The following is a 24,592-nucleotide window of genomic DNA, read 5'->3' on the forward strand; positions in this document are numbered from 1 at the left end:
GGGGACCCCTCTGAAGCCCCCCTCCACCCCTTCCTGGGAGGAGAGAGCCATGCCTGTAGCCAGGAGCCAGGGTGCGTCAGGTGCCCAGCTGTTGGGGGAGGGGGCAGGAGGAAAACAGAATTTAGGAAACACTCTGTGATTGGCAGTTTCAGATGTCTGTGGTGAGTCCCAGCAGCCCACAGGTGGCAAGAATGAGTCTTTTTTTTTTTTTTTTTTTAAGATTTATTTATTTATTTTGAAGTCAGAGTTTCACAGAGAGAGACAGAGAGGAAGAGAGGCAGAGAGAGAGAGAGGTCTTCCATATGCTGGTTCACTCCCCAATTGGCCACAATGGCTGGAGCTGCACTGATCCGAAGCCAGGAGCCAGGAGCTTCTTCCAGGTCTCCCATGTGGGTGCAGGGGCCCAAGGAATTGGGCCATCTTCCACTGCTTTCCTAGGCCATTGTAGAGAGCTGGTTCGAAAGTGGAGCAGCTGGGACTTGAACCAGCACCCATATGGAATGCTGGCACTGCAGGCGGCGGCTTTACCTGCTGTGCCACAGCGCTGGCCCCGCGTGAGTCTTACAGCTGGGAGAAGACCTGAGAAAACTGAGGCATAGAGGGAGGGGCAAGAAGTAGTTTCCTAAGCACACTTCTTCCGTGTGTCTGATACTCCCCTCTAAAGCTCCGTGGAGTTCCCTGTTGTATAAGTGAGGACTTACGGAAGACACAGCACTTGACCGAGACCATAGTAGATGTAAGCGGTCAGGGCTGACCCCTGGTCTCTCTGAACTTAAGGCCTCCTCTTTTTACCCCTCACTTTATTTGAAAGGCATAAAGATAAAAAGATCTCTCATCCACTGGCTCGCTGTCCAAATGACTACAACAGCCAGGGATGGTTCAAGCCAAAGCCAGGAGCCAGGAACTCAATCTGGGTCTCCCCGGAGGTGTCGGGGAGCCAAGTGCTTGAGTCATCTGCTGCCGTCCAGGGTGTGTGTGTGAGCAGGAAGCTGGATTGGAAGTGGAGGAGCCTGGACGGGAACCCAGCCACTCCCAGTGTGAGATGCAGGCATCCCAAGCAACACATTAATCACTGCACCAAATGGCTGCCCTCCAAGGCCTCTCCACCCTCCAGAATGTGTACGCCCAAGCATCCCTAGCGGGTGACCAAAGCCAGTCTCGGCCTCTTCTCACTCAGCCCCCTGGAGAAGCCGCCTGAAGCAGGAGATCAGCTCATCTCCCGCGGACAAAGTCCTGCGTGCCGGGAAGAGGTGCCCTGGAGAGCTAGAGTCTGCGGCAGCTGAACAGAGACGCTCTGTTCCTTCCCAGAGACTCCTGGACCCAGTCTGGACCCGCACGGCAGGGGTAGCTTGCCCAGAAAAGGCATCAGCATCCCGTTCCCTGCACTCCCTCCTCCACCGCAGCCGGGGCCAGGGAGGTGCTGCTGGAAGCGAGCTCCAGAGCCCCCGAGAGAGGAAGCCCCCTCACCCCCGGCTCTGTTTTCCAGGACATGCCCCAGCCGCGGCTCGCTCTCAACTGCGTGGGCGGGAAGAGCTCCACGGAGCTGCTGCGGCACTTAGCGTAAGTCCCCGAGGCCCAGTGACCGGTGCCGGCCAGGGCCAGGTTGGCGTGTGGGGTAGGAAAGTGGGACTGAGGTCACCCAGCTCTCTGGGCACTGCTTTCTCCTCTCCCCCTAGATGACCTCTGGGGAGCCTGACCAGCTTCATTTTTCCAAAGGAGTCCAGGAATAGGCTGCTGAGCTCTCAAATAAGGGAGTGGTCAAGAATTCATGACCCAAGGGCACCCTAAAAGGCACTCAGTCCTGGTTATTAGCTCTTAAAGCTTTTATTGGCTTTTAAAAGATTTTCCTCATTTTAGAGGTAACATTGTACCTATTAGACAGCATTTCGAAAGCATGTGAAAGTACACAGGAAAGCTGAAGCTTGAACGCCACCTGTCAGCCCTCACCCCTGGGGACAGCGCGTCCTTGTCTTCTTCAATAGAAACTTCTCCAGCTAGGGGGCGCCCGAGAGACACTGCCCTGCCACATGCGTTCACCGGGCGCTTGGTACCAGGTCGAGCAGCGGAGACACTGAAGTGCCCCCGAGAACTGCGGGCTAGACGCTAGATGTGCAGATGGGCTGTGTGGCCACACAGCTGTGCTGAGACCCACCGGGCACTTCCTGTGCACCGGGGCCTGACCCAGCCCTCCTGCAGCCCCTGGGCGGGGCACACTCTTCTGGTCTGCATTTCCTAGCTATGCGTAGCCCAGAGAGGGCCATCGCCTTGCCCACGATCTGGTAGGCAGAACCAGGCTTGACTGCAAACGTCGGTGACTCCGGAAGGCACCCTTCAGACCTGGCAGCCTCTGGGGCCCACTGCAGCCCCCACGTCACTGCCGGAGGAAGCCTTGTGCTGTGGCTGCAGCCCAGGCACTGGAGTCAGGAACACCGGGGTGAAGCCCCAGCTCAAGTCTCTTCATCCGTAAGACTGGGTGATATCAACCTGTTCTGCCCGCGAAGGCTAGTCTGCAGGACATGGAGATGATGCAGAAATCGCTGTGTAACTCAGGGCCGGGCTTTAGCTTCCTCGGGTGCAAAAGAAATTCAGAGTGCTCCCTGGGGTCACTGACAGCTAACAGCGTGCTTAGAACGGTGCCTGGCCCACGGGACACGTTAGCTCTTCATATGGACCAGGTGTGGGGGATGGGGGAGGGCATGGCTCCTTGGGAGCTGCAAGTGCCATGGAAGAAAGCTCGGGCCCAAACTCCCCAGAGCCTCAGGGACAGAGACTGCCTCACACAGCAGCTGCTGTCACCTTGTCACTTTGTCGTTTACAGTGGCTGGCTTCCTCCCCATTGTCCCCAAATGTGCCTCAGGTCATCCTTCATCCACAAACTCCCGAAGGAGCCTGGGGGGGCGGGGGGGCACGGGTTGAACAAGCAGCACCTAGCTTATCAGCTTCTAAGCACAGCACCCTTGCTCCTGTTTGCTGAGGTGGGCGTGTGGATGGCAGGGGTCACCCCTGCCTGTTAGCTATTCACCACACTGACCCTTAGAGTGGACACTGACAGACAGATGAGGTCTGGACCCTTTCCCAGGTACCCCCACGGTCGCCTGCCTGGAAGGGGACCAGGGCTGTGCGTGCCTGGGGCTGCTCTCTGTAGAGCACACTTCCTTGTGGCACTTCATCAGAGCCTGACCAGGGAGATTGGCTCATTCGGCTCCCAACCCTCGCTAAATATCCAGGTCACCTGGAGGGTGTGTGTTTCATACCGATTTGTGCCTCCTGCTTGATTAGGTCTGGGGTCAGGGCTAGGAATCTGTACTTTGAAACCCTTCCCCAGGGATTCGGAGCACAAGCTTAGGCACAGGGGTAGGAACTGAAGCACCATAGCAGGTTCCAGATAGGCTGGGTCTCTGCCTGCACCCACTGTGTTCTCTCTGGATTCTCCAGGCCTGGGGGCACCATGGTGACCTACGGCGGGATGGCCAAGCAGCCCGTCATAGCCTCTGTGGTAAGCTGGTGGGGGAACCTGCTGGGAGTTGGGGGCCCAGATGCCTCAGCCAGGCCCCTGCCCTGGGAGGGACTCAGCCTTAATGGGCCTGAAGTCCTGGTCCTCAGAGCCCTGTGTCCCCTCCCTGTCCGCAGAGCCTGCTCATTTTTAAGGACCTCAAACTTCGGGGCTTTTGGTTGTCCCAGTGGAAGAAGGACCACAGCCCAGGTGAGTGGATGATGGCCCCAGTCCCGGGGTCACAGGACAGCTCAGTGCCTAAGAACGGCTGCAGAAGTGACCCACCTACTCTGAGCCCTGCAGAGGTGACTGGGTCTGCAGCCCACGGCGAGATAAAGGAAAGCAGCCTCTACCCACACCTGCCCCTCCACCACTCAGCAGCCGCCCAGCTCCACCCTAGTCCAGGTCTGTGGGTCGGAGCCATCACTGCCGCCAGTCTGAAGGATAGCGGCTGCCTGCCCAGCAGCTGGGGGCGGGGGAGGGGGCCCTCCCACACTCCTCCGTCCCTTCCGGGATCTCACTGTGCCGGATACAGGTGGGGACCAGACTGGCAAAGCTGGGACTCCCATGCTCTCCTGGAGCTCCGCACCAGCCCTGCCACATGGGCAGCCCGTGCTGTGCCAGCTCAGCAGGCTGCAGCTCCCTGTGCCCGGCTGACTGCCTCTGCCCTCCTGCAGCCCAGTTCAAGGAGCTGATCCTCACGCTGTGTGATCTCGTCCACCGAGGCCAGCTCCGCGCCCCTGCCTGCACTGAGGTCCCGCTGCAGGACTACCAGCGTGCCTTGGAGGCCTCCACGAAGCCCTTTGTATCCACAAAGCAGATTCTCACCATGTGACCGTCCCGGAGAGGCAGAGTGGAGCGGACGGGCAGACTGGCTGCAGGGCCCCGTCCAGCCCTGCTGCTCCTCACTGCCTCTTCCTGCCAGCAGGACTGCGAAGCCGGCCAAGGCTTCCCCGCCAGCCAGCCTTAGGTTGTCTAATAAAGTCTGAATTTCCTAAAGACACAAAGCCCTCCCTGTGCACCCGCCCCCTCCTGCCCTTCCCTCATCTGGTCCCCAGCAGCCCCCTCCAGAGCAGCCTGAAGGCAGAGCCTGGGTGGGCACTGGCAGGTGCAGCAGCCAGTAAGCTGTGACCTCTGCCCTCAAGCTCTGCCAGCCCACAGGGAGACCAGTAGAATCTCACTTCCCGGGTAGTGTGTGGCTCAGTCCCTGGCAGGGTTGGCTGGGCTGAGGCCCTCAGCCCTGAGAACCGAGGACAAGCTGCAGCACCCTCATGAAGCTCACTCTAACGCTGCACCAGTGGTTCCCAGCCAGAGGCAACTTCGCCCCCTGGGGTGGCTAGGGACATTTTTGATTGTCATGACTTGCAGAGGAGGGGTTTGTTGGCATCCAGTGAGCAGGGGTCGGTGATGCTCGTGAACATCCCACAGTCCCCAGGGCAGCTTCTCGCATCCCAGTGTTCACGTGCAGCTGTTGGGAAACCCTGTGTTCAACAATCCCGGCATCATGACTGCCGTGACCAGTGCTACAAAGAAGACATGTAAGGGGCTAAAAGAGTGCACCTGGGATCCTGGCCTTGGCCCTGCGTCAGGGAAGGTGTCCTTGAGGTGAGGTTTGAAAGGCTCTGAAAAAATATAGATTTGGGAGACAAGCTTTGTGGCACAGAGTGAAGCCACCACTTGGGACGCCTGTGTCCCATCCTGGAGTGCCTGGAATTGAGTCTCAGGGCTGCTACCCTTGCAGTCCAGCTCCCTTGGGAGGCAGCTAATGTTGGCCAAGTACGTGGGTTCCTGTCACCCATGTGGCAGATGTGGATGGAGTTCCTGGTTCCTGGAATTGACCTGGCCTGGACCCAGGTGTTTCAGGCATTTGGAGAGCAAACCAGCAGATGGAAGATCTCTCTTACTTTGCCTTTCAAATAAATAAATTAATTTAAAAAAAGCTTTATTCAGGCAAAGTATGACAATGAGACTTTCTCCATGATCCACCTGCTCAAAGCAAAGGACAGGTGCTTTGGGCTGTTTCCCTTATCACCTGGCCCTCCATACCTTGTCAAGAGCCTCATTCAGGGTGTACGAGTGCCTAGTGTGTGGCTCGCAGTTAGGGATACCAGTAAAAAATGAGGTGCTGGCCCTCAAGTTGCTTGGTCTGGTCCAAGATACCATGCCAGTGAAGCGATGAGGCCACTGATAACGGAGGTGTTTGGAGGGCCAAACACTCAACGTCCCAGCTCTGCCCGAGGACGTCAGGGAAGGGTTCCTGGAGAAGTGCTGTCCGTGGGAAAACGGACCCAACAAAGCACCCGGGAGGGTCTGAGGGCCTGGTGCTCGGGAAACTGCAGACAGATGCGTGCTGCAGCTGCCTGAGATGTGCGGGGAGTCGAGAATTGGAGTGGAGTGTGGGCTGCGGGGTCACAGCACCAAGGGCCACGAGCTGAACTTGCCCAGAAGCCTGCGGGAGGCAATGAGAGATTTTAAGCAGCCAAGCAACGTGGAGAAAGTGGCCCGGAAGGTTTAAGTGCAAGTGTGTGTACGGACTCCCAGCCTGACAGTCTTGCCTGCAGGAGCCCTGTGTGCATGTTCTGGGAGAGGACGCAGCTTCAGCCGTGGACAGAGAAAGGGGTCTGCAGTGGCTTCTGGGTAGAATCTGTCACCTTGTACCCCTGGGCTCAGCCCGTTGCTTCCTGTTCCCTATCCTCTGTCCTCTATGTTAGTGGGACAGGTGAAAAAGGCCTGAGAGGGAGGGAAAGTTGTCCAAAGGCTACAGGAGTCAAAGTTCCCGTTTCTTCAGGGGAAATCCCAAGGTTGGGGGTAGGGAGAGTGCTGAGCCTGCAGCCACTGTGAGGAGGCAGGTGGGGAGGAGGAAGGTGCCCAAGCTCACGCCCAGAGAGCTCATGGGGGAGTTTACAGAATGCCTGGAGTACAGGGAGGGGAGCCCCACTGCCCCTTTAGAGGCCTCAGGGTGACACCTGAAGGTCTTTAAAGGATGACTGTTGGGGCCAGCGTGTGCACAGTGGAATAAGCTGCTGCTTATACCAGCCTCCCAGCTTGAGTCCCGGCTGCTCCGCTTCCAGTCCAGCTTCCTGCTAATGTGCCTTGGAAGGCAGCAATGACAGCTCAAGCACTCGGGCCCCTGCCACCCATGTGGCACATGAGGATGGAGTTCCTGGCTCCTGGCTCTGGCCTGGCACAGACCCAGCTATTGTGGCCATTGGGGGAGTGACCAGTGGATGGAAGATGTCTCTCTTCCTCTACTACTCTGTCATTCTGCCTTTCAAATAAATTTTTTCAAAGGATGCTTATAATTTATTCAAAGGAGAAAAGCATTACAGAATAAAAGACCACATTTAGCAAAATTATATAGGCAGGACATTTGGGTCAGAATTTTCTCATTTTCCCCAAATACACGGTCTTCCTTTGAATGAAAACCTACAACTTTAAGGTGAGCACATGGTAAGCTGGAATAAACACTGTAAAAGTATTTCCCTGCCTCCCTTACCTCTTCAACTGCCCTTTTTCTGTTCTAATATTTATTTATTTGAAAAGCAGACTTACAGAGGCAGAGAGAGAGGTCTTCCATCCACTGGTTCACTCCCCAAATGTCTGCAATGGCCAGAGCTGGACCGATTCAAAGCCAGGAGCCTGGAGCTTCTTCCAGGTCCCCAACATGGGTGCAGGGGCCCAAGGACTTGAACCATCTTCTGCTTTTCCAGGCCATAAAAAAGAGCTGGATTGGAAATGGAACAGCCAGGACTCGAACTGGCATCCGTATGGGATGTCAACTGCTCCACTTCTAATCCAGCTCCCTGCTGATGGCGCTGGGAAAGCAGTGAAGATGGCCAAAATGCTTGGGCGCCTGCCCCCATGTGGGAGACCTGCAATAAGCTCCTGGCTTTGGCCTGGTTCAGTTGGCCATTGTGGCCATTTGGGGAGTGAACCAGCAGATGGAAGACCTCTCTCTCTGTCTCTGCCTCTCTGTAACTCTGCCTTTCAAATAAAATAAAATAAAATCTTTAAAAAAAAGCTGGAGAAGCCAGGAATCAAACCAACACCCATTGATGTTGGAGTCACAGGCAACAGCTACGCCACACACCAGCCCATCATTGAGATCTTTTAAAAAAAAAATAATGGTCATCACACCACACAGTCCCAATTCCTGTGGCCCAGCAGTTGGCCGGGGGGCTGACTCCCTTCTCAGGATGCCTTGATTTTATTCTTGACACATCAAGCGAAGAGTTCAGATCTCTCTACATCTGTATCACGAGGCAGAGGGAGAAAGTGAGACTCTGCAGTCTTGAAGCAGTCCAGGTGAGAGATCATTTAGTCAATCGATCAATATTTTGAGCGCTCGTGTGACAGGCACTGTTGTAGATGTTAGGAATGTAGCACAAGGCAAAACAAGTGACCCGCTACCAGTAAGCTGCTAGCAGAAGATGACACTGAATGAACAAGGTAATAACCAGCGTATGTTGGTATAGGAAAGAAAACACAGAGGCACCGTAACGGCCGAGGGTCCCTGACAGGGCAGGCAAGTCGGGTGTGAGGCCTGAATGAGGGGCCAGCTGCACGCAGGCAGAGGGGGCAGCATCCGTGCGAGCCCTGAGGGGCAGACAGTGTGGTGAGACCCGGACAAGGTGAGGCAGTGGGCACGGGGAGAAGTAGCTGGACTCACGAACATTCACAAGCACAGACTGAATGTGGCCGCGGAAGGCTGAACCTCGGCACCTGCCAGACAGAAACGCTGCTTCCTAACCCTGGAACAGGGAGAGGAGCAGGTTCTGGAGCAGGCACTCCCCTGCTGCGGGCAGGACTCTTTCCATCTGTACAATAGGTTTATCAGAGACAACCAAGGTATCAGAGACAACCAAGGTTAGTGCTGGTGATAAAGGGTACTATGATCTTCACACCTCACTAACATCCAAATGACGGAAAGAATGCAAAATAAAACTCAGCTCTAAAATTAACAGACTAAACCATGGGAGTTTTTTTTAAGGATTTATTTATTATTTGAAGGGCAGAGGTTTTTCAATTTTTTGTTGTTGTTGTTGAGCGTGAGGGAGAGGCATCTTCCATCCACTGGCTCACTCCTCAAACAGCTGCAACAGCCAGTCCAAAGCCAGGAGCCAGGAGCTTCCTCCGGGTCTCCCACGTGGCTGGCAGGGGCCCAAGGACTTGGACCATCTTCCGCTACTCTCCCGGGCACATGAGCTGGGAACTGATTAGGAAGTAGAGCAGCCAGGACTCAAACCAGAACCCATATGGGATGCCGGTGTCACAGGTGGCGGCTTTACCCGCTACCCACAACACCAGCCCCAAGATTTCTTTTTTTAAAACTTCAGAGTGAGGAAGGACTTTCAAAGTATAACACAAAACTAGAATCAAAGAAAAGGGGTGTCTAAATTCAATTCCATAAGTAGCTAGTGTTTTTGCATAGCAAGACACACCCTAGAGAAAGGCATTTAGCATTTAGCCTAGGGGTTAAAACGCCCACATCCCACAGTAAGAATACCGGGCTTCAGTTTCTGGCTCTAGCTCCGGATTCCAGCTTCCTACCCAAGCAGCGCCTGGGAAGCAGTGGTGATGGCTCGAGTAACTGGGTGCCTGTCACCCACACGGAAGACCTGCACGGAGTCCCAGCTCCTAGCTTCACCCACGCCCCCACCACCTCTGATGCAGGCACTGGGGAGTGGGCACACAGATGGAAACTCTGTCTCTGTTTCACTGCCTCTCAAAGTAGGTTGAAAAGTCAAACAACAAATGAGAAATATTTGTCTTGGTAGACAGTTGATTTTCCCAATATACAGTGAGCTCTTCTGACTCAGTAAGAGAACAGGGAGGGCGCCCTGGCGCAGTGGTTAAGTCCCTGCTCGGGACACCTGCATTCCTGTGGGAACAGCTGCTTCCGGTGCACTGCAATCCAGCTCGCACCATGGGAGGCAGCAGACGATGGCCCTGCACCCCTGTGGGAGACTGGAACCGAGCTCTGAGCTCCTGGCTTCGGCATGGCCCAGCCCAGGCTGTTCAGGGTATTTGGAAAGTGAGCCAGCAGATGGAAGATCTCTCTCTGCCTTTCAAGTAAAAGGAAGACAAATAATTTTTTAACAAGAAAAATGGGCAAAGGATATAAACAGACACAGAGAGGAAAATATAATTTTATCTTAAACATATGAAGAGAGGCTCACTCCAATAAAAATAACTGCAAATTAAAAAAACTCAGAGATACTATTCTTCACCTACCAGTTTGACAAATAACAAAAAGTTTCCTAAGAGCGTGGACGAGGATACGGGGAAACAGGCACTCACAAAGAACTGAGCAATAGCGATCAAAACAACATATGTCCACACCCTGCGATTCAAATATCCTACTTCCAGGAACCCTACACATATTTAGTCATTCACTGCAGCTTGCAATTAAGACCAAGGTCCTCTGCTGGTGCAAGCAGCCAGTGTGTGTAAAATGCTATGAGCCTCACAGACAGGCCCGAGGACGCCCTGGTTGTACTCCTGTGGAATGACCTTTGGAATTTACTACGTACAGAACATATGCATCCTAGTATCTGCTTCATTTATATGGGTACACTAACTGATTATTTAGAGAAAATAAATGGCTAGAAAACAGCAAGGCAGAGTTCACGGCGAATCACTGACAGCTAGACGAAGGCCACCGCGAGCCCCACCCTATGCAATTCCATCACCTACCTGTCAGTCAAGCCGCCCCTTCAACTCCGCCCCGGGGAAGTCCGCTCTCTCACCTTTTAAATAAACTGCACCACTCTGCGCCTTCGCTAAGCAGAAGACAAGAGCCTGGATTAAAAGCAGACCCTACGTCTCCCGCTTTAATTTGAATCTCGAGTTATCCTTACAAAACAAGCCAAGAAGCAAAATCCTCCTGTGGCTCTAGGCACACTGCGTGGGCAGGGGATCAGTAATTACTGAGCTCCCAGGACATTCCAGACACCGTCCCAACCACTTCCACTCATGCTACCCGACTGGACCATCCTGCTAGTCCACCGAGACAGACACAGATCATTTAACAGGACAGAAAACAAACTCCATGGGGCGTAGCGGGTAAAGCCGCCGCCTGCAGTGCCGGCATCCCATAAGGGCGCCGGTTCTAGTCCCAGCTGCTCCACTTCCGATCCGGCTCTCTGCTATGACCTGGGAAAGCAGTAGAAGATCAACCAAGTCCTTGGGCCCCTGCACCCTCGTGGGAGACCCAGAAGAGGCTCCTGGCTTCGGATCGGCACAGCTCCGGCCGTTGCGGCCGGAGTGAATCAGCGGATGGAAGACCCTCTCTCTCTCTCTGCCGCTCTGTAACTCTGTCTTTCAAATAAATAAATCTTTAAAAAAAAGAAAGAAAACAAACTCCCCTGCTCAAGTAGTTTACCCAGTGTCACCGCCAGCCTAACTGCAAAGCTCTAGGCTTCTCCGTGTCTCCCCATCGCTTCCATGTAAACTAAGCGTCCAGTTTATAGTTTATTGGGCACTAACGAGGTGCCGGGAAGTACCAAGAGCTTAACGTACCTCTTCTCCCAAACGAGTAATCCTCACACAACTCAAAGAGGTGGGAATTCCTGTCCCCCTTTCACAGAGAAGATGGAGAAGCCTAGAAGATATCGCGCGAGACGAGCCCCAGGTCAAGACAATGTAAACATTTGGAAGCCAGGTTGAATTCCAAAGTTCCTGCTCTACAGCCGAAACCACTCCCGGTTCAAAGGACAAAGGCACGAACGCTCGCCGGGCGCCGGCAGGCAGGCGCATTTCCGGGGGGAGGGGCGAAGCCGGGGCATGCGGAAGGCGGCCACGGCGAGCTCGCGAGAAGACGTGCTGGGAAGAGGGTGGTCAGCGCCGCCTGTCGATCACCTGGTCCCGCCCCAACGCAGGCGCGCCCCCGGACGAGCCCCGCCCCCCAGCCTTGGTCGGGCGGGAAGCGAACGCGCGCTCCCTCCCGTTACCCTCCGCCTGAGGGAAGGGCGGGGGAAGCGGAGGCGCGCGCTCGCGAGCTGCGTGCCCGCGTACGTCGCCGGGGTTCGGCTGCGTCGGTCCCGCCGCCCGCCCGTTGCCGCCGCCGCCGTGCTCTTGCTTCGCCGGCCGCCGCCTAAGGGGGGCTGGGGCCGGGGCCAGCCGCCACCACCATTGCCGGGATGCCGCGGGTATACATCGGCCGCTTGAGCTACCAGGCCCGGGAGCGCGATGTGGAGCGCTTCTTTAAGGGCTACGGGAAGATCCTGGAGGTGGATCTAAAGAACGGGTGAGGAGGGCGAAAGAGGGGCCGGCCGGGTGGGGACCGGGCTCCGGAGGTGGCAGGGGGCCGCGCGGACGGGAGAGGGTCCCCAGCGCGGCGCCCAGCAGCTGCCGGCCTGGTCCGGCTCCGCCATGGTGGCGGCGCCTCGGGGGCGCGGGTAGGCCCCGGCTCCCACTGCGCCTGCGCGGGTGGGGGTGGTGGCGGGATAATGGGAGCGGTGGGGAGGCCCGGAGTGGGACCGCGAGAGGGAACCCCCGCGTGGGCTTGGAGCGGGCGGGAGGGCGCAGCTCCCGGGCGGCCGGAGGCCAGGCTCTGGGAGTGGGGCCTGGTTCGTCTCCGGCCGGAGACCGACCTTTCCCGCTCCGGGGGCTGCTGGAAATAAACAGGATTTCCTCCTCCTCTTCACCTCTTGCCCAGTCTGGTGGATCGGACGGTGCCAGGGCGTCTCTCCGGGACGGGAGCTCTGGAGGGAGGCCTCTTTTTTCCAGACTTGCCATGTGCCACACTTTTTTTGGGCGGGAGACTCCAGTTTGAGTAGTCTGGTTGACAGTTTCGAAAGTATGGTCTTGCCGCGCTGAGCGCTTTCGCCGTGCCCTCCCTATCTGAGGGTAAAGTCAACTTTTAGCTTGTTATCTGTCAGACTCCGAGCAGAGCTTCCATTCTGTAGTTTCCGCTCCCTAGCTTGCAAAAAAAAAAAAAAGGCTTTGCTTTTGTAGAATGTGTTGGAGAAGAGGGGCCACCCTGGCTAGTGTCTGCTGGTTGGTGCAGGGGGAGCCCCACGGTCTGCGATTGCTAACTTACTGCTGTCCCGGATATGGTCTGTTGGTTGTGTTCCTGAGCTACTTTGGCAGGGGGAAATGGGTGAGGAAGGAGGCCTGAAGGGGGACCGGGAAGTGTTAGGTAGGACTTGGAAAACGTGCACATAAAAACTGGGGGCAACATTTTAGGGCACTAAGCCTTGGGTGTTAGAAACACCCTTGGCTTTTAAAAAAAAGGTCCCTCTGCGTCGCAACAGGTCTGATGTGACTGCAGCTTGCTCCCCAGTGTGACATGAGCAGCTGGACTTGACAGGTCCTGAAAGCACGTGTCCTTAAGTTGTCTGGCTGTTAAAACTTGGCCATTGGAAAGGCTCACCTTGAGGAGAGCAGTGAAGAAGAACACTGCTGCAATGAACTGCTTATTGTGTCTACTGATTTCTTCTAGCATCAATTAAAAGGCTTAGAAAATTACTCATTTTGTATGATGGAACTTTCAGTTCTTAAGGAATGTGCTAGATAAGGGGGGGGGTGTTGTGATATGTATGTGAAAAAATTAGAACTCCCCCTTTTTCCAGAGCTTTCTGGAAGTTGACAGAACAGCTAACTTTTGTGGAGGAAATGTGGATCTGGAAGCCAGACAAGCCTGGGTCCGGCCTTGGCTGTGCTACATAAATACCTGTAGACAGGTTCTGTCTCTGAACCTGTTTTTGTCATGTACATGGAAAAGGAAGATGGGAGATAATAGCAGGAAGTGATAGCTACAATCGTTTAAAAAAAGTCATGAGGAGGCATCTTAGCTTACTGGTGTTTGATAACATAAGGCACGTGTGTTGAAGTTCCTTTTCTAAGATACTCCGTAATAGTAAGCAGGAAATGGTGTGGATGGGGGTGGGGGGAGGGGGCTGGTTAATCGATCCAGTGTGTTGATAACTCACCAACAAGATAGCCACTGCTGTGCAAATTAAATGGGGGGGGGGGGACAGAAGAACAGTTCTGCTATCCAGTGAATTGTTAACAACATGCACTTTGGATTAAGGAATGATTGCTCTCTAAAATTTGGAATGGCTTACTTGAGAAGATGTGCTTGAGATGGACTTGAAGTCTGGAATGGATTGTCTAAGAAAGGAATTCAGAGGCTCTGGAAGGCAGGATTGAGCAACCCAGGAAATGGTGAGATAAAGAGGAGGGAGACTTCCAGGCCCTTTATACTGGGGTCTTTTTTTAGGAACTAAACCTGGATAGGCATGAAATCTGTCATTGAAAAGTCAAGGTTGAAATGAAGACTGGGGAGTCATGTCAGGGATTTGAAGCGATGATAATCACCAAATGGCACACAATATGACCTCCTGGGAACATTCAGGAATCATTGCAGAGGAAAATGACTTCTGAGAAGAGGACCAGTAGTAAGGATGTATTTCAACCAAGAAGAGACGGGTAGGTGGTCTGGAAGGAAGGAATAACTACAGAAGAAGACATTTTAGCTACATTTGTAAGCTTGTAGTCCCCAAACTGAGAAGTATAGCAAATCTCCCTGCTGAGAAGCGTCTTTGAACATAGCTGGATTGTGATTATTAGTCATTAAAACTCAAAAGCAGATTCTGAATGAATGGGACTTGTGGAATTGCCGAAGAGTTCAGATTTGTTGAAATGTGACATCAGTAGATATGTTAGGCTAAAGGGGTCAGTAAAGTTCAGAATTAATTAAATGAAGCATAAAATACTTGCATAACAGAAAGGTGACCAAATGAGGGCGCATATGGGCTCTACAGAGAAGATTGGTGTCCGGGAAAGGATTCCGTGGATCTACAGGTTGGGAGAAGAAGTGTATGTGCAGTGGTTCACCATGTGCCATTTCATTGTACCGGAGGGCCTGTGTTTTAGAGAACCTCTCTTGAGTGTTCAGTCTGGGACCACAGACATGTTGTAGATCTACCAGGATCATAAGGACCATTTCAGATCCCCTTACAGTCTTCCGTGTTCCTACCTGCAGCTCTGACTCCAGCAGGATCCACTGTGGAGAGCAATGGGGAGGGGCAAGGAAAATCCTGGGATTTTCATATAAAGTGTAGAAGGCTTTTTAGTACAAGAGTTTATCTTTTGTCACAAGATCTTGTAGTTTCAGAGATGTGTTAATTATTCTGTAATTTAGTTAATGAATAAAACATATCACATCCTAAGATTATTTTACCTGCCTAGTAGCTGAAAGGATAAACTTCAAATTTTTGAAGTTTGTTTTGTTTTGCGTTCATTAAAGTCATGAATTATAACTCTCAAGGTGGGGCAGGCGTTTCCCACATTGAATTGCCAGGGTTTAGTCTCCTGGTTCAGCCTCCTGACCCTAGCTTCCTGCTACTATAGCCCTGGGGAGACTGGGCTGTGAATTTCAGAGTCCCCAACCTGAGAACTATAGCAGATCTTGTAAATAAATTGTAAATAGAATGAAATTGCAGATACAATTTTCAGGGGATGTTCTCTACTTAATTTGTTTTCATGATCTATATGACTATGAAATTTTTGTTTTCACTCTTTTTTAAAAACTGTTCAAGTAGAATGCACCTTAATTTTTAAAATATGTAGTTTAAGTCTCCTTTCAGAGTCAAGTCATTGTTCTGTGTGGATCACTGTAGGGCATTGTTAGGCCTGAGAGCCCGAGGAAGCTCTGCCAATTCCAGAACCTACACAGGGATTTTTCTCTTTGACTGAATCCTTGATGGGAGCTTGTTTTTTCCTTCATCTTTCCCTTTAAAAGGCATTTGGTTAGTTTGATGTTCCAGGTTATTGGTTTCTGGTTAGTTGAGTTATTAATGTATTCTTAACCATGTGAGATTATTTCTATCCACCTCCCAAGTGACAGATATATACGTTTTCATTTTATGATAATACTACAACTAATGAGTGACAGTAATTATAAAGAAAAAGCAAATACTTTCCCCTAAGGGAGCCCACCACTGCTATGTTCATAGGCCGATCTGCCAGCCCCAGTCGTCATGTCCCATTTAAACCCACATGAACCAAGGTTTTGAGTCTGTTCAGAAAAGTAAAGCATTTGGTTCTGGGTTACTTTTATGGTTATCTAAGAAGAAATTAAAAAGCTTTGATTTAAAGGAGTATGCTGTTTAGATGTAATTAAAATTAAAGACCCATTCTTTTTGTATTTTAACATTTCAAAGTAGCACATATTTCTGGTCCTAAAAATTTTACATGTTCATAAAATTTTTTAATATTGAGGACAGAAAATTTTAAATGGCACTGTCTGCTTTTTGGGTACATGATTTTGCCTTTTTCATACAATGTTTGTCACTTCCTTCTTTCTAACAGTCTGATGTTTTCCTCTATCATAGGTATTTCCACTGAGAAGTGCTTCTGAATGTACTTAATTAAAATGTTATAAGACAGGTTATAACACTGGTGAATATCCTTATAAAAGTATACAAAGTATTATTACCTTAAGGCAGGTTCCTGAAACATACTAAATTTTTTAAAAAGATTTATTTATTTATTTATTTGAAAGCCAGAGTTACAGAGCTAGGGAGAGAGACAGAGAGAGAGAGCTTCCATCCACTTGTTCCCTCTCCAGATGTCTGCAAAGGCCAAGGCTGGCCAGACCAAAGCCAGGAGCTTATCCAGGTCTCCCATTTGGGTGCAGGGGCCCAAGCACTTGGGCCATCCTCCGCTTCTTTCCCAGGCATATTAGCAGGGAGCTGGATTAGAAGTGGAGCAAGGGGCTGGCGCCGTGGCTCATTTGGTTAATCCTCCATCTTTCTGTGCTGGCATCCCATATGGACACCGGGTTCTAGTCCCAGTTTATCCTCTTCCAGTCCAGCTCTCTGCTGTGGTTCAGGAGAGGGCAGTGGAAGATGGCCCGAGTACTTGGGCCCTGCACCCGCATGGGAGACCAGGAAGAAGCACCTGGCTCCTGGCTTCAGATCGGCACAGCGCGCCAGCCGTAGCAGCCATTTGGGGAGTAAACCAATGGAGAGAAGACCTTTCTGTCTCTCTCTCTCTCTCTCACTGTCTATAACTACCTGTCAAACACATTAAAAATTTTAAAAAAAAATAAAATAAAATAAAAGTGGAGCAAGCAGCCAAGACTTGAATCAGTGCCCAAATGGGTGCCAGCTCTGTAGGCAGCGGCTTAATCCACTGTACTACAATGGCAGTCCCTTTTACTCTCTATTTGATTTCCATTACCTTCTAGACAGTGTTACGTTTGCAACTGCTATGTCAAGATTTCCTATTTTCTGGGGCCAGCGCTGTAGTGTAGTAGATAAAGCTGCCACCCGCAATGTTGGCATCCCATGTGGGCACTGGTTCAAATCCTGGCTGCCCCACTTCTGATCCAGCTCCTTCTGACAGCCTGGGAAAAGCAGCAGAAGATAGCCCACATGATTGGGCCCCTGTCACCTACTTGAGAGATCCAGATTGGCTCCTGGCTTCAGCCTGGCCTAGCCCCTGCCATTGTGGCCATCTGGGGAGTGAATCAGCAGAAGGAAGATATTTCTCTCTAACTTTCAAATAAATAAATAAATCCTTAAAGAAAATTTTCCTGTTTTCTAAACTTTGAACTACCCTTTAAAATATTTTTACATGTTGTAGGTTTTTTTAAATATTAAAATATTTAAAGTTATAAATGAAGGCATCATCTTACATTGTTTAAGGCTCATTCATTCAGCCTACTAGGAATAAAGGATTCAAGAACTTTTTTACAAAACTTTTTGAGTAGAATATAATGTAGGTTCCTTTTAGCCCATTTATGAAAAACAAAGTAGAAAAGTGATAGCGTTAAGAATGCTTCTCAGTGGAAGATGGCCCAGGTCCTTGGGCCCCTGCACGTACTTGGGAGACCTGGAGGAAGCTCCTGACTCCTGGCTTTGAATCAGTGCACTTTCAGCCATTGCTGCCAACTGGGGGAGTAGCCAGCTGATGGAAGACACCGCTCGCTCGCTTGCTCTCGCTTGCTATTGCGCACTCTCTCTCCTTCTCTCTCTCTCTCTCTCTCTCTCTATGACTCTCTTTGTGTAACTCTTTCAAATAAATAAATCTTTTAAAAAATACTTTTAACATAAGTGAAGTCTTAAGTACAATTTCATATCCTACTTTTTCTGTAACATTAAAATTGCTCTTGTTAACATTTTATTGGATGCATAAAATCCATTGTATGTTATATTGTGATTTACTCAACTATTGCTTAATTCTTGCATCAAAAATAACCCTGTGAGGCTGGTGCTGTGGCATAGTGGATAAAGCTGCTGCCTGCAGTGCTGGCATCCAATATGGGCATCAGTTCAAGTCCCGGCTGCTCCTCTTCCAATCTAGCTCTCTGCTATGGCCTGGTAAAGCAGTACAAGATGGCCCACGTCCTTGGGGCACTGCACCCATGCGGGAGACCGGAAAGAAGCTCCTGGCTTTGGATCGGCACAGCTCCAGCCATTGCAGCCATCTGGGGAGTGAACCAGTGGATGGAAGTCTGTCTGTCTGTCTCTCTCTCTCTCTCTCTCTGCCTCTCCCTCTCTGTAACTCTGCCTTTCAAATAAATAAATCTTTTTAAGAAGTAAGTCTGTGATGGATATTGTGTGCATAAGAATTTTACTTTTTTTTTTCAGATTTATTTATTTATTTGAAAGGCAGAAATAGAAAAGAGAGAGAGAGAAACCTTCCTTCTGCTGGTTTACTCCCCAGCCTGGGCTGGGCCAGGCCAAAGCCAGGAACCAGGAGTTTCTTTTAGGTCTCCCATGTGGGTGCATGGGCCTAAGTACTTGGGCCACCTTCCACTGCTTTCCCAGGTGCATTAGCAGGGAGCTGGATTGGAAGTGGAGCAGCCAGGACTCAAACCTATGCCCATGGGGGAGGCTGGCACTGCAGACAGAGGCTTAACTTTTTTTGTTAAGTTTTATTTATTTATTTGAAAGGGAGAGACAGTGAGAAAGGTCCTCCATCCACTGGTTCGTTCCCCCCAGATGGCCACAACAGCCAAATCTGGGAGCTCCCTCCAGGTTTCCCATGCGGGTGCAGGGGCCCAAGGACATGGGCCATCTTCTACTACTTTCCCAGGCCATAGCAGAGAGCTGGATTGGAATTGGAGCAGCTGGGACACCAACCAGCACCCATATGGGATGCTGGCACCACAGGCAGAGGCTCAGCCCACTACACCACAGCACTTAACCCCAAAGGCTTAACTTTCTAGGCCACAGAACCATGTCCTTGTTTGCATTTGTATTATGCCTAGAACAGATTCCATGGAATAAAATGCATACATCACAGGAGGACTGAACATATTCAAGGTTCTCAGTGCATATTTTAAAGGCAGAGTTACAGAGAGAGATCTTCCATCCACTGATTCACTCCCCAAATGGCCACGACAGCTAGAGCTGGGCCAGTCCAAAGCCAGAAGCTTCTTCAGGGTCTCCCATGTGGACCATCTTCCTCCGCTGCTTTCCCAGGCACATTAGTAGGGAGCTGGATCAGAACTGGAGCAGCCAGGACTTGAACTGGCACCCATGTGGAATGCTGGCCTTGCAGAGTAGCAGCTTGAACTGCCACTTTACAATGCTGGTCGTTTTTTTTTTTTTTAACCAGTTTCCCCTCCTGCCTTTTTTTTTTTTTCTTCCTTATTTTTTTCTTTTTTCTTTTTCTTTTTCTTTTTTTTTTTTTGAAAAGCAGAGATTGACAAAGATCTTAAATTCACTGGTTCACTCCCCAAATGCCCACAGCAGCTGGGGCTGGGTCAGGTTGAAGCCAGGAGCCTAGAATTCGGTCCCTGTGGGTGGCTGAGACTTATGCCATCACCTGCTACTTCCCAGGACACTCATTAGTACAAAGCTGAAGTCAAGCAGAACCAGGACTTGAATCAGCTACTCCAATATGGGACGTAGTCGTCCCAGTGGTTGAGCCAAGTGCCTGCCTTTCATGTTGTTGTACTGAAGTCTCTTGTTGAAGTTAGCCTGTCTTTGTTTTATTCTGTTCTCTTTTACCCTGAGACTTGGGTGATTTATTTTTCTGTCATTTTGAAAAAGTAGTGCAAAGAGAATACCATGTTGAGATTTCTGACCACATGTTATTAGCATAAATTGCCCAGCTTGTAGTATGAATAAACCGCATTTGTAATTACATGGCAGTCATTTTAAGCTCCTATTGCTAAGTTTTATTTCATGTTCCTCCTTTTCTCATTGAGGTATTGCATGAAAAGGGCAATATGAAGTACTGTCCTTTCTTAAAATATAGGCACAAGGTGTAAACTGGACAATAACATGTGGTTTGTATTCCCAGTGTTTTTGGATGCTTCCAGGTAAGCTGGACAGAAAATTGTGCTTTGAGCGCCTCAGAAGAAAGGCGTTCCAAGCATCTGAGAGAATTCTGCTCAGGGTGGTATTTATAAATGTGTAAGCTAATAGTAAAATCTTAAAATTCTAGAAAATATTAACAGCATGTATTTGTATGATTTTGTTGTCAGCTGAGTATATTCAAACAAGTGCTATCCCTGGTTTGTGCTGGTGGGTGAAGAGGGGCGTGGAGCAGTGAAGTGACTCTCCCAAGGTTGCAAAACCCTGACGGCCCTGCAAACTGAAGAACTCTTTACTCACATGGCAGCATGGGCAGGAGCAGCCAATGCTTCTCTCATGCTGTTTCCTTACAGATAGCTTAGTCCTAGCCTTTCGGGACTTGTCTCCAGGGGTAACAGTTTATTAACCTGTTCAGCCTTTAGTCTGCAGAAACTTCCAGCAAGCTGACAGGTTACTGCCGAAAGTGAAATAGCTGGTCCTTATGATGATGGTGTGCCTGGGTCAAGACTGCTAGCGATTGCCCTCCTCTGGCTGCTTTTCGAAGAGCTCTAAGGTGATGTCAGCTCTGTCATGGCTGGCTGAGTAGGATTTGTGTAAGTCAATGTTCTCTGTCCTATCCCTAAGGCTGTCTGGTATGGAATTTCCTAAAGGTGAAGGATCAGATTGTGCTGTGGGTTTACCTGCACGTGACTTTCCTGTGTCAGGATGAAAGTCTCCCAGGCTAGAGATCCCTGAGCTGCAGGTGATACCTAGGGAAGTGCATAAAAGACACTTGTTACCCTTCCACCAGCTCTCCAACCTGTATTGGGACTGTATACCAGAAGGGAGGCCTTCATAGACAAACAGGTCCAAGACCTGGGAGCAGGAGTGGAGGAAGGCGTGTTGAACTGAGCTTCAGGAATGAAGAGGCTGAGCAGGGGCTCAGGCAGGGAGTCAGGAATTAAAGACAGTGTTCATGTGGATGAAATGAAGCTACTGACCCATTCGTATCAAGAGAATTTGAAAACCTGTTTAAATATCTGAATTAATGAAATGGCCAATTTCACAGGAAGGCCATGAAGTAGTGTTGGGGGTAGCATCTTTAACCAAAACTAAACATGAAGGAAATTGAGACTGCAGCCAGGACCAGGGGTGGTTATGAGGGACATGGAAACAGACAGGGTGATCCCAGAGGCCTAACCTTTATGAGACTGGCATCTGGCAGCCTATTCATTGTGGTGTTTTAGAGGTAGGCAGATGGGCTTTGTTTCTTTTGTGTGGAAGCAGGTAGTGCTGGGTGCTGAATTTAAACCTTTATTTCAATCAATAAGTAACAGATATGGTTAACTCCCAAATTTTGTTATAAGTTGGTTTGTTTTTTGTGATTGAGTCTTTTTTTTTTTTTTTTAAGATTATTTAGTTAGTTGAGAGGCAGAGTTACAGACAGAGAGGGAGAGTCAAAGTAAAAGATCTTCCATCTGCTACTTTACTCCCCAAAAGACCACAACAACCAGAGCTGAGCCGATCCAAAGCCGGGAGCTTCTTCCAGGTCTCCTACACGCATGCAGGGGCCCAAGCACTTGAGCCGTCTTCCACTGCTTTCCCAGGCTATCAGCAGAGAGCTGGATTGGAAGAGGGGCAGTTGGGACACAAACCAATGCCCATGTGAAATTCAGGTGCCACAGACTGAGGCTTGGCCTACTGTGCCACAGTGCCAGCCCATGTGATTGAGTCTTTATGAACTTTATTGTGTCATCAGAGAATAGTTGACCCCCTTTTTTTATGATACCTGTTATTTACAGTAATGTTTATAAGCGTAAGAATATTAAAATGGATGTAGGTATGGTTATATTTAAAAAGAGCAAACATGTTCGCTTTAAAAATATAGTTAATTATGATGGGGAGTTATGATTATGATAGTGTGATTCATAAGCTGTTTACAAGTACAGATGTATTTTGCTTTTTGGGTAGTCTCACTTTATGGAATAGTAATATGGCTCCTGGTAAAAGTGAAACAGTTTAGCAAACAGGTTTGGGCTAGTTGAAACAAATCGGCAGGTAGGCTCATAGAACAGTTACAAAGAAGACGGTGCTCTCTGGTGGCTTCCTTTCTGCCTCCTCTGCTACCAAGAATGTTGTTTTACTAGTTAGTTTTTAGTGTAATGATTTTACTCCATGTCCCTCACCCAGTGAGTATTTGTAGTGTAGAATCAATGCCGTGGGCCTGAGTTTGATTGTTGCTTCATCATTAGAGGTTTTCCAGTGAATTAATTGAAGAGAAGGAGAAATGATGAGTTTTCCACTAATTCATTGGCTGAAATAACAAGTTTCCTAATGATTCATTTCCACTAGTTTCTTAGTTCAGACTAAATATTCACAACTTAATTGCATTAGCAAAATAGGGTGCAGAAATGATACTTCCTTGTCATTGAGTATTTCCCTTAAGATTATAATATAGCCACATCAACATTTATCTGATGAAACTGATTTTCTGTGCTCCTAGAGCTTGTGTTTCTGCAACCTCGGTCTCAGAGCTTCCTTCCTTCCATTGGTGTTAGGAGACAGCAGATCCTAGTGGTTGGATGTAGGCTTTAGGTTAGCCCCTGGGTTTGAAATCTCTTAGGTGTTTAGGTAATCTTGGCAAGTTACTCAACTGCTTTAAGTGTTAGTTCCTTCATCTGTGAGATAAGAGTAAGTCTCAGAGCTGTGAAAATTGACTATGATATGTGCAAAGCATTTAGTATAATGCTTAATACATAGTAAGACTTTCGAAAGCAGGAGTGATTATTATTAAAAGGATTTGAAGTGTAAGAGTCTAGCAGGCTGGAGTAACCGTGTTAATAGTTGTTTGGAATTAATAAAAACTAAGATTTAGATGCTTCTCATATGCAAAGTACTTTTCTGGTTGCTGCTGTAATCCTTGTGTAGTTGCAAATCTGAAAAGCTTCTAGTATTCTTTGATTTCTGGCCCATCATTCTCCACCATTCATGCTTATATTTTTTGGTCCCAAATCACCATTCCTTATGAAACCAATCAAATGCATTCTTATGTGCGTGATGTTGTCAGTATCCATCTACATCTACCATGTCCAGGTCCAACTCTATCTTCTCTATGGTGGTCTAATTTTTGCTGAGCCTTAGAGCCAAAGACAGACTCTAGGGGTTGATATGGGACCTCCAGGATGGGGATTGCACAGAATAATCTTATTTTTCCTCTATTCTTCTAGTCTGTTATGTTCTGAACCCACACATGTTTTCGGAAGGACCAGATGGCTGACACTGGCTAATGGGAACCAAAAGACAAGAGTGAAAGTAACCTGGTTGTCACATACCCCCACCTTAGAGGTGCTTCACCCTGCCCCAAGGTCAATTCCTTTTTCCCTGGAGACTTCACCCCGCTGTGTCAAAAAACTGTACTACAGCATGGCTTATCTGAGGCTAGAGCACCACTAAGGCAACTACATTTGTCAAATGAGAAAAGACTGTACTCGGGACCATGGAGAGAAGCATCAGCCTGTAAAAGGCAGTGAGTGAGCCTTACGTTTTCCAGTCATGGATCTGAGTTCAAATGCAGCTCCACCACTCCTTAGCTTGGGGACAAAAAGCTACTTGTTTAGCCTCTCTAAGCCTCAGTTTTCTCATTATAAAATGGAAATAATAATAATAATATATTCATATTTGATATGAGGAATCAATGTAATATTATGGATAAATTATTTACCATGTGCTAAATACCCAACATGCACTAGCTCTGTTGTTATTGAAGAGCTCATAATCAAATGAGAAGGCAGGCACAACGGAAAGAACAAGGCTTGAAGAGCCACAAAAGCATGCACGTAAAGCATAAAATTGAAATGCTAAAATGTTTGAACTCAGGCAGTTTTCTAGGGACTCATGAAAAGAGGTAAACTCTCAGACATGGGAAAAGATTGACGTGATTTAACTTGTGTAGTCAGGTGTTCCAGGTTTAGAGAATGAATTTAAAAAGTTCTTCAGGGGTCATTCTAGATGTCTAAGCAAAAGAATGATTTAGCTGAGTTTCGCTGATATAAAGGGACACATTGATTAAGTAAAAATAGCTGCATCCTAGAATTACATCTGTTGGTCAGACAGGTAGAGACAGCCCTGAGTGCCCAGCAAAATGAGAAAACTGGAACTTGTCAGTAGACCCAGTTCGAAACCCAAGAGAACTTGTCAAAAGCGATTTCAAGGTTGTTGGGAGTGAATTAGATGGTTAGGGGATCCAGAAGAGAGAAATCATGAGGTAGGTTTTCTTCTTTGAAGGTGGGGAAAGATCAAGTGCAGACTGAGCTGTGGCCAACGTGTGCAGACCAGGAATCCACACTAGCTCTAATCAGAAAGCTCTTGGTGTGCGGAACTGCCAGTTTGCCGACGTGAAAAGAGCCCCAGACTGGGTAATGGTGAGCCCTGAAGTCGCACCCCAGCTCTGCCACTCAGTGAGCACGGGTAAGTCATCCACCTTCTCCGGGTGGCCTTGATGGCCCTCCCTCCTTTGAGGCTAAAGAAAGGGAGGCCAGAATGCCCAGAGCAGCCTCCTTCCCATCTCAGGATAGGCAAGGGTCTCAGGAGCCTACTCCTGTGTTTGCAGCTCCAGTAGTGGGTTATAAAGAACCCTCCGGCACTGGGAAAGTCAACTGCAACCGTAATCACTGGCCCTGAGCGGTCGAGGCGGCATCTGTTAATGCTGTGAGGGCCCCACGCTGCCGGTCCCCGAAAGCTGCCTGCCTTTGGAATCGGGAGCAGCTACACCGTTACGTTCACGTGCCTCACGTGCGCATGGGAGTTGGTTGCAGACGTGTCTTTCTATGTTCTCCAAGCA

At 49.5% G+C, this 24,592-nt stretch overlaps 2 protein-coding genes and 1 long non-coding RNA gene across 10 annotated transcripts in view; 2 read left to right on the forward strand and 1 right to left on the reverse strand.

Annotated features, from left to right (window-relative positions):
- The window catches only part of MECR (mitochondrial trans-2-enoyl-CoA reductase), a 30,696-nt gene extending 26,196 nt beyond the window's left edge, over positions 1-4,500 (forward strand). For all 3 annotated transcript variants that reach the window (XM_002716066.5, XM_017346528.3, XM_070078907.1), the window contains 4 exons: positions 1,487-1,560; positions 3,436-3,496; positions 3,631-3,703; positions 4,171-4,500. In XM_002716066.5, coding sequence (XP_002716112.5) covers positions 1,487-1,560; positions 3,436-3,496; positions 3,631-3,703; positions 4,171-4,328 — 366 coding nt within the window. In that variant the 3' untranslated portion in view covers positions 4,329-4,500. The remainder of the gene's footprint in view (positions 1-1,486; positions 1,561-3,435; positions 3,497-3,630; positions 3,704-4,170) is intronic.
- LOC127493643 (uncharacterized) lies at positions 199-11,259 on the reverse strand. The gene is made up of 2 exons (XR_007924110.2): positions 11,015-11,259; positions 199-588 (listed from the first exon to the last, which is right to left on the reverse strand). It is a non-coding gene; the product is annotated as an uncharacterized lncRNA (long non-coding RNA).
- Positions 11,260-11,392: 133 nt separating this feature from the next.
- The window catches only part of SRSF4 (serine and arginine rich splicing factor 4), a 29,810-nt gene continuing 16,610 nt past the window's right edge, over positions 11,393-24,592 (forward strand). The window contains exons 1-3 of one of the 6 annotated variants that reach the window (XM_070078905.1): positions 11,532-11,741; positions 22,980-23,278; positions 24,037-24,219. Coding sequence is in view for 2 of the 6 variants with exons in the window: in XM_051858058.2 (XP_051714018.2) it covers positions 11,635-11,741 (107 nt within the window). In the remaining 4 variants the exon portion in view is untranslated. Of the gene's footprint in view, positions 11,742-22,979; positions 24,220-24,592 lie in introns of all 6 variants that reach the window. The other 5 variants (XM_070078903.1, XM_051858057.2, XM_070078906.1 and 2 more) reach the window with 5 other exon arrangements.

Source organism: Oryctolagus cuniculus, chromosome 7, assembly GCF_964237555.1.
Source record: "Oryctolagus cuniculus chromosome 7, mOryCun1.1, whole genome shotgun sequence".
Classification (NCBI taxonomy): domain Eukaryota; kingdom Metazoa; phylum Chordata; class Mammalia; order Lagomorpha; family Leporidae; genus Oryctolagus; species Oryctolagus cuniculus.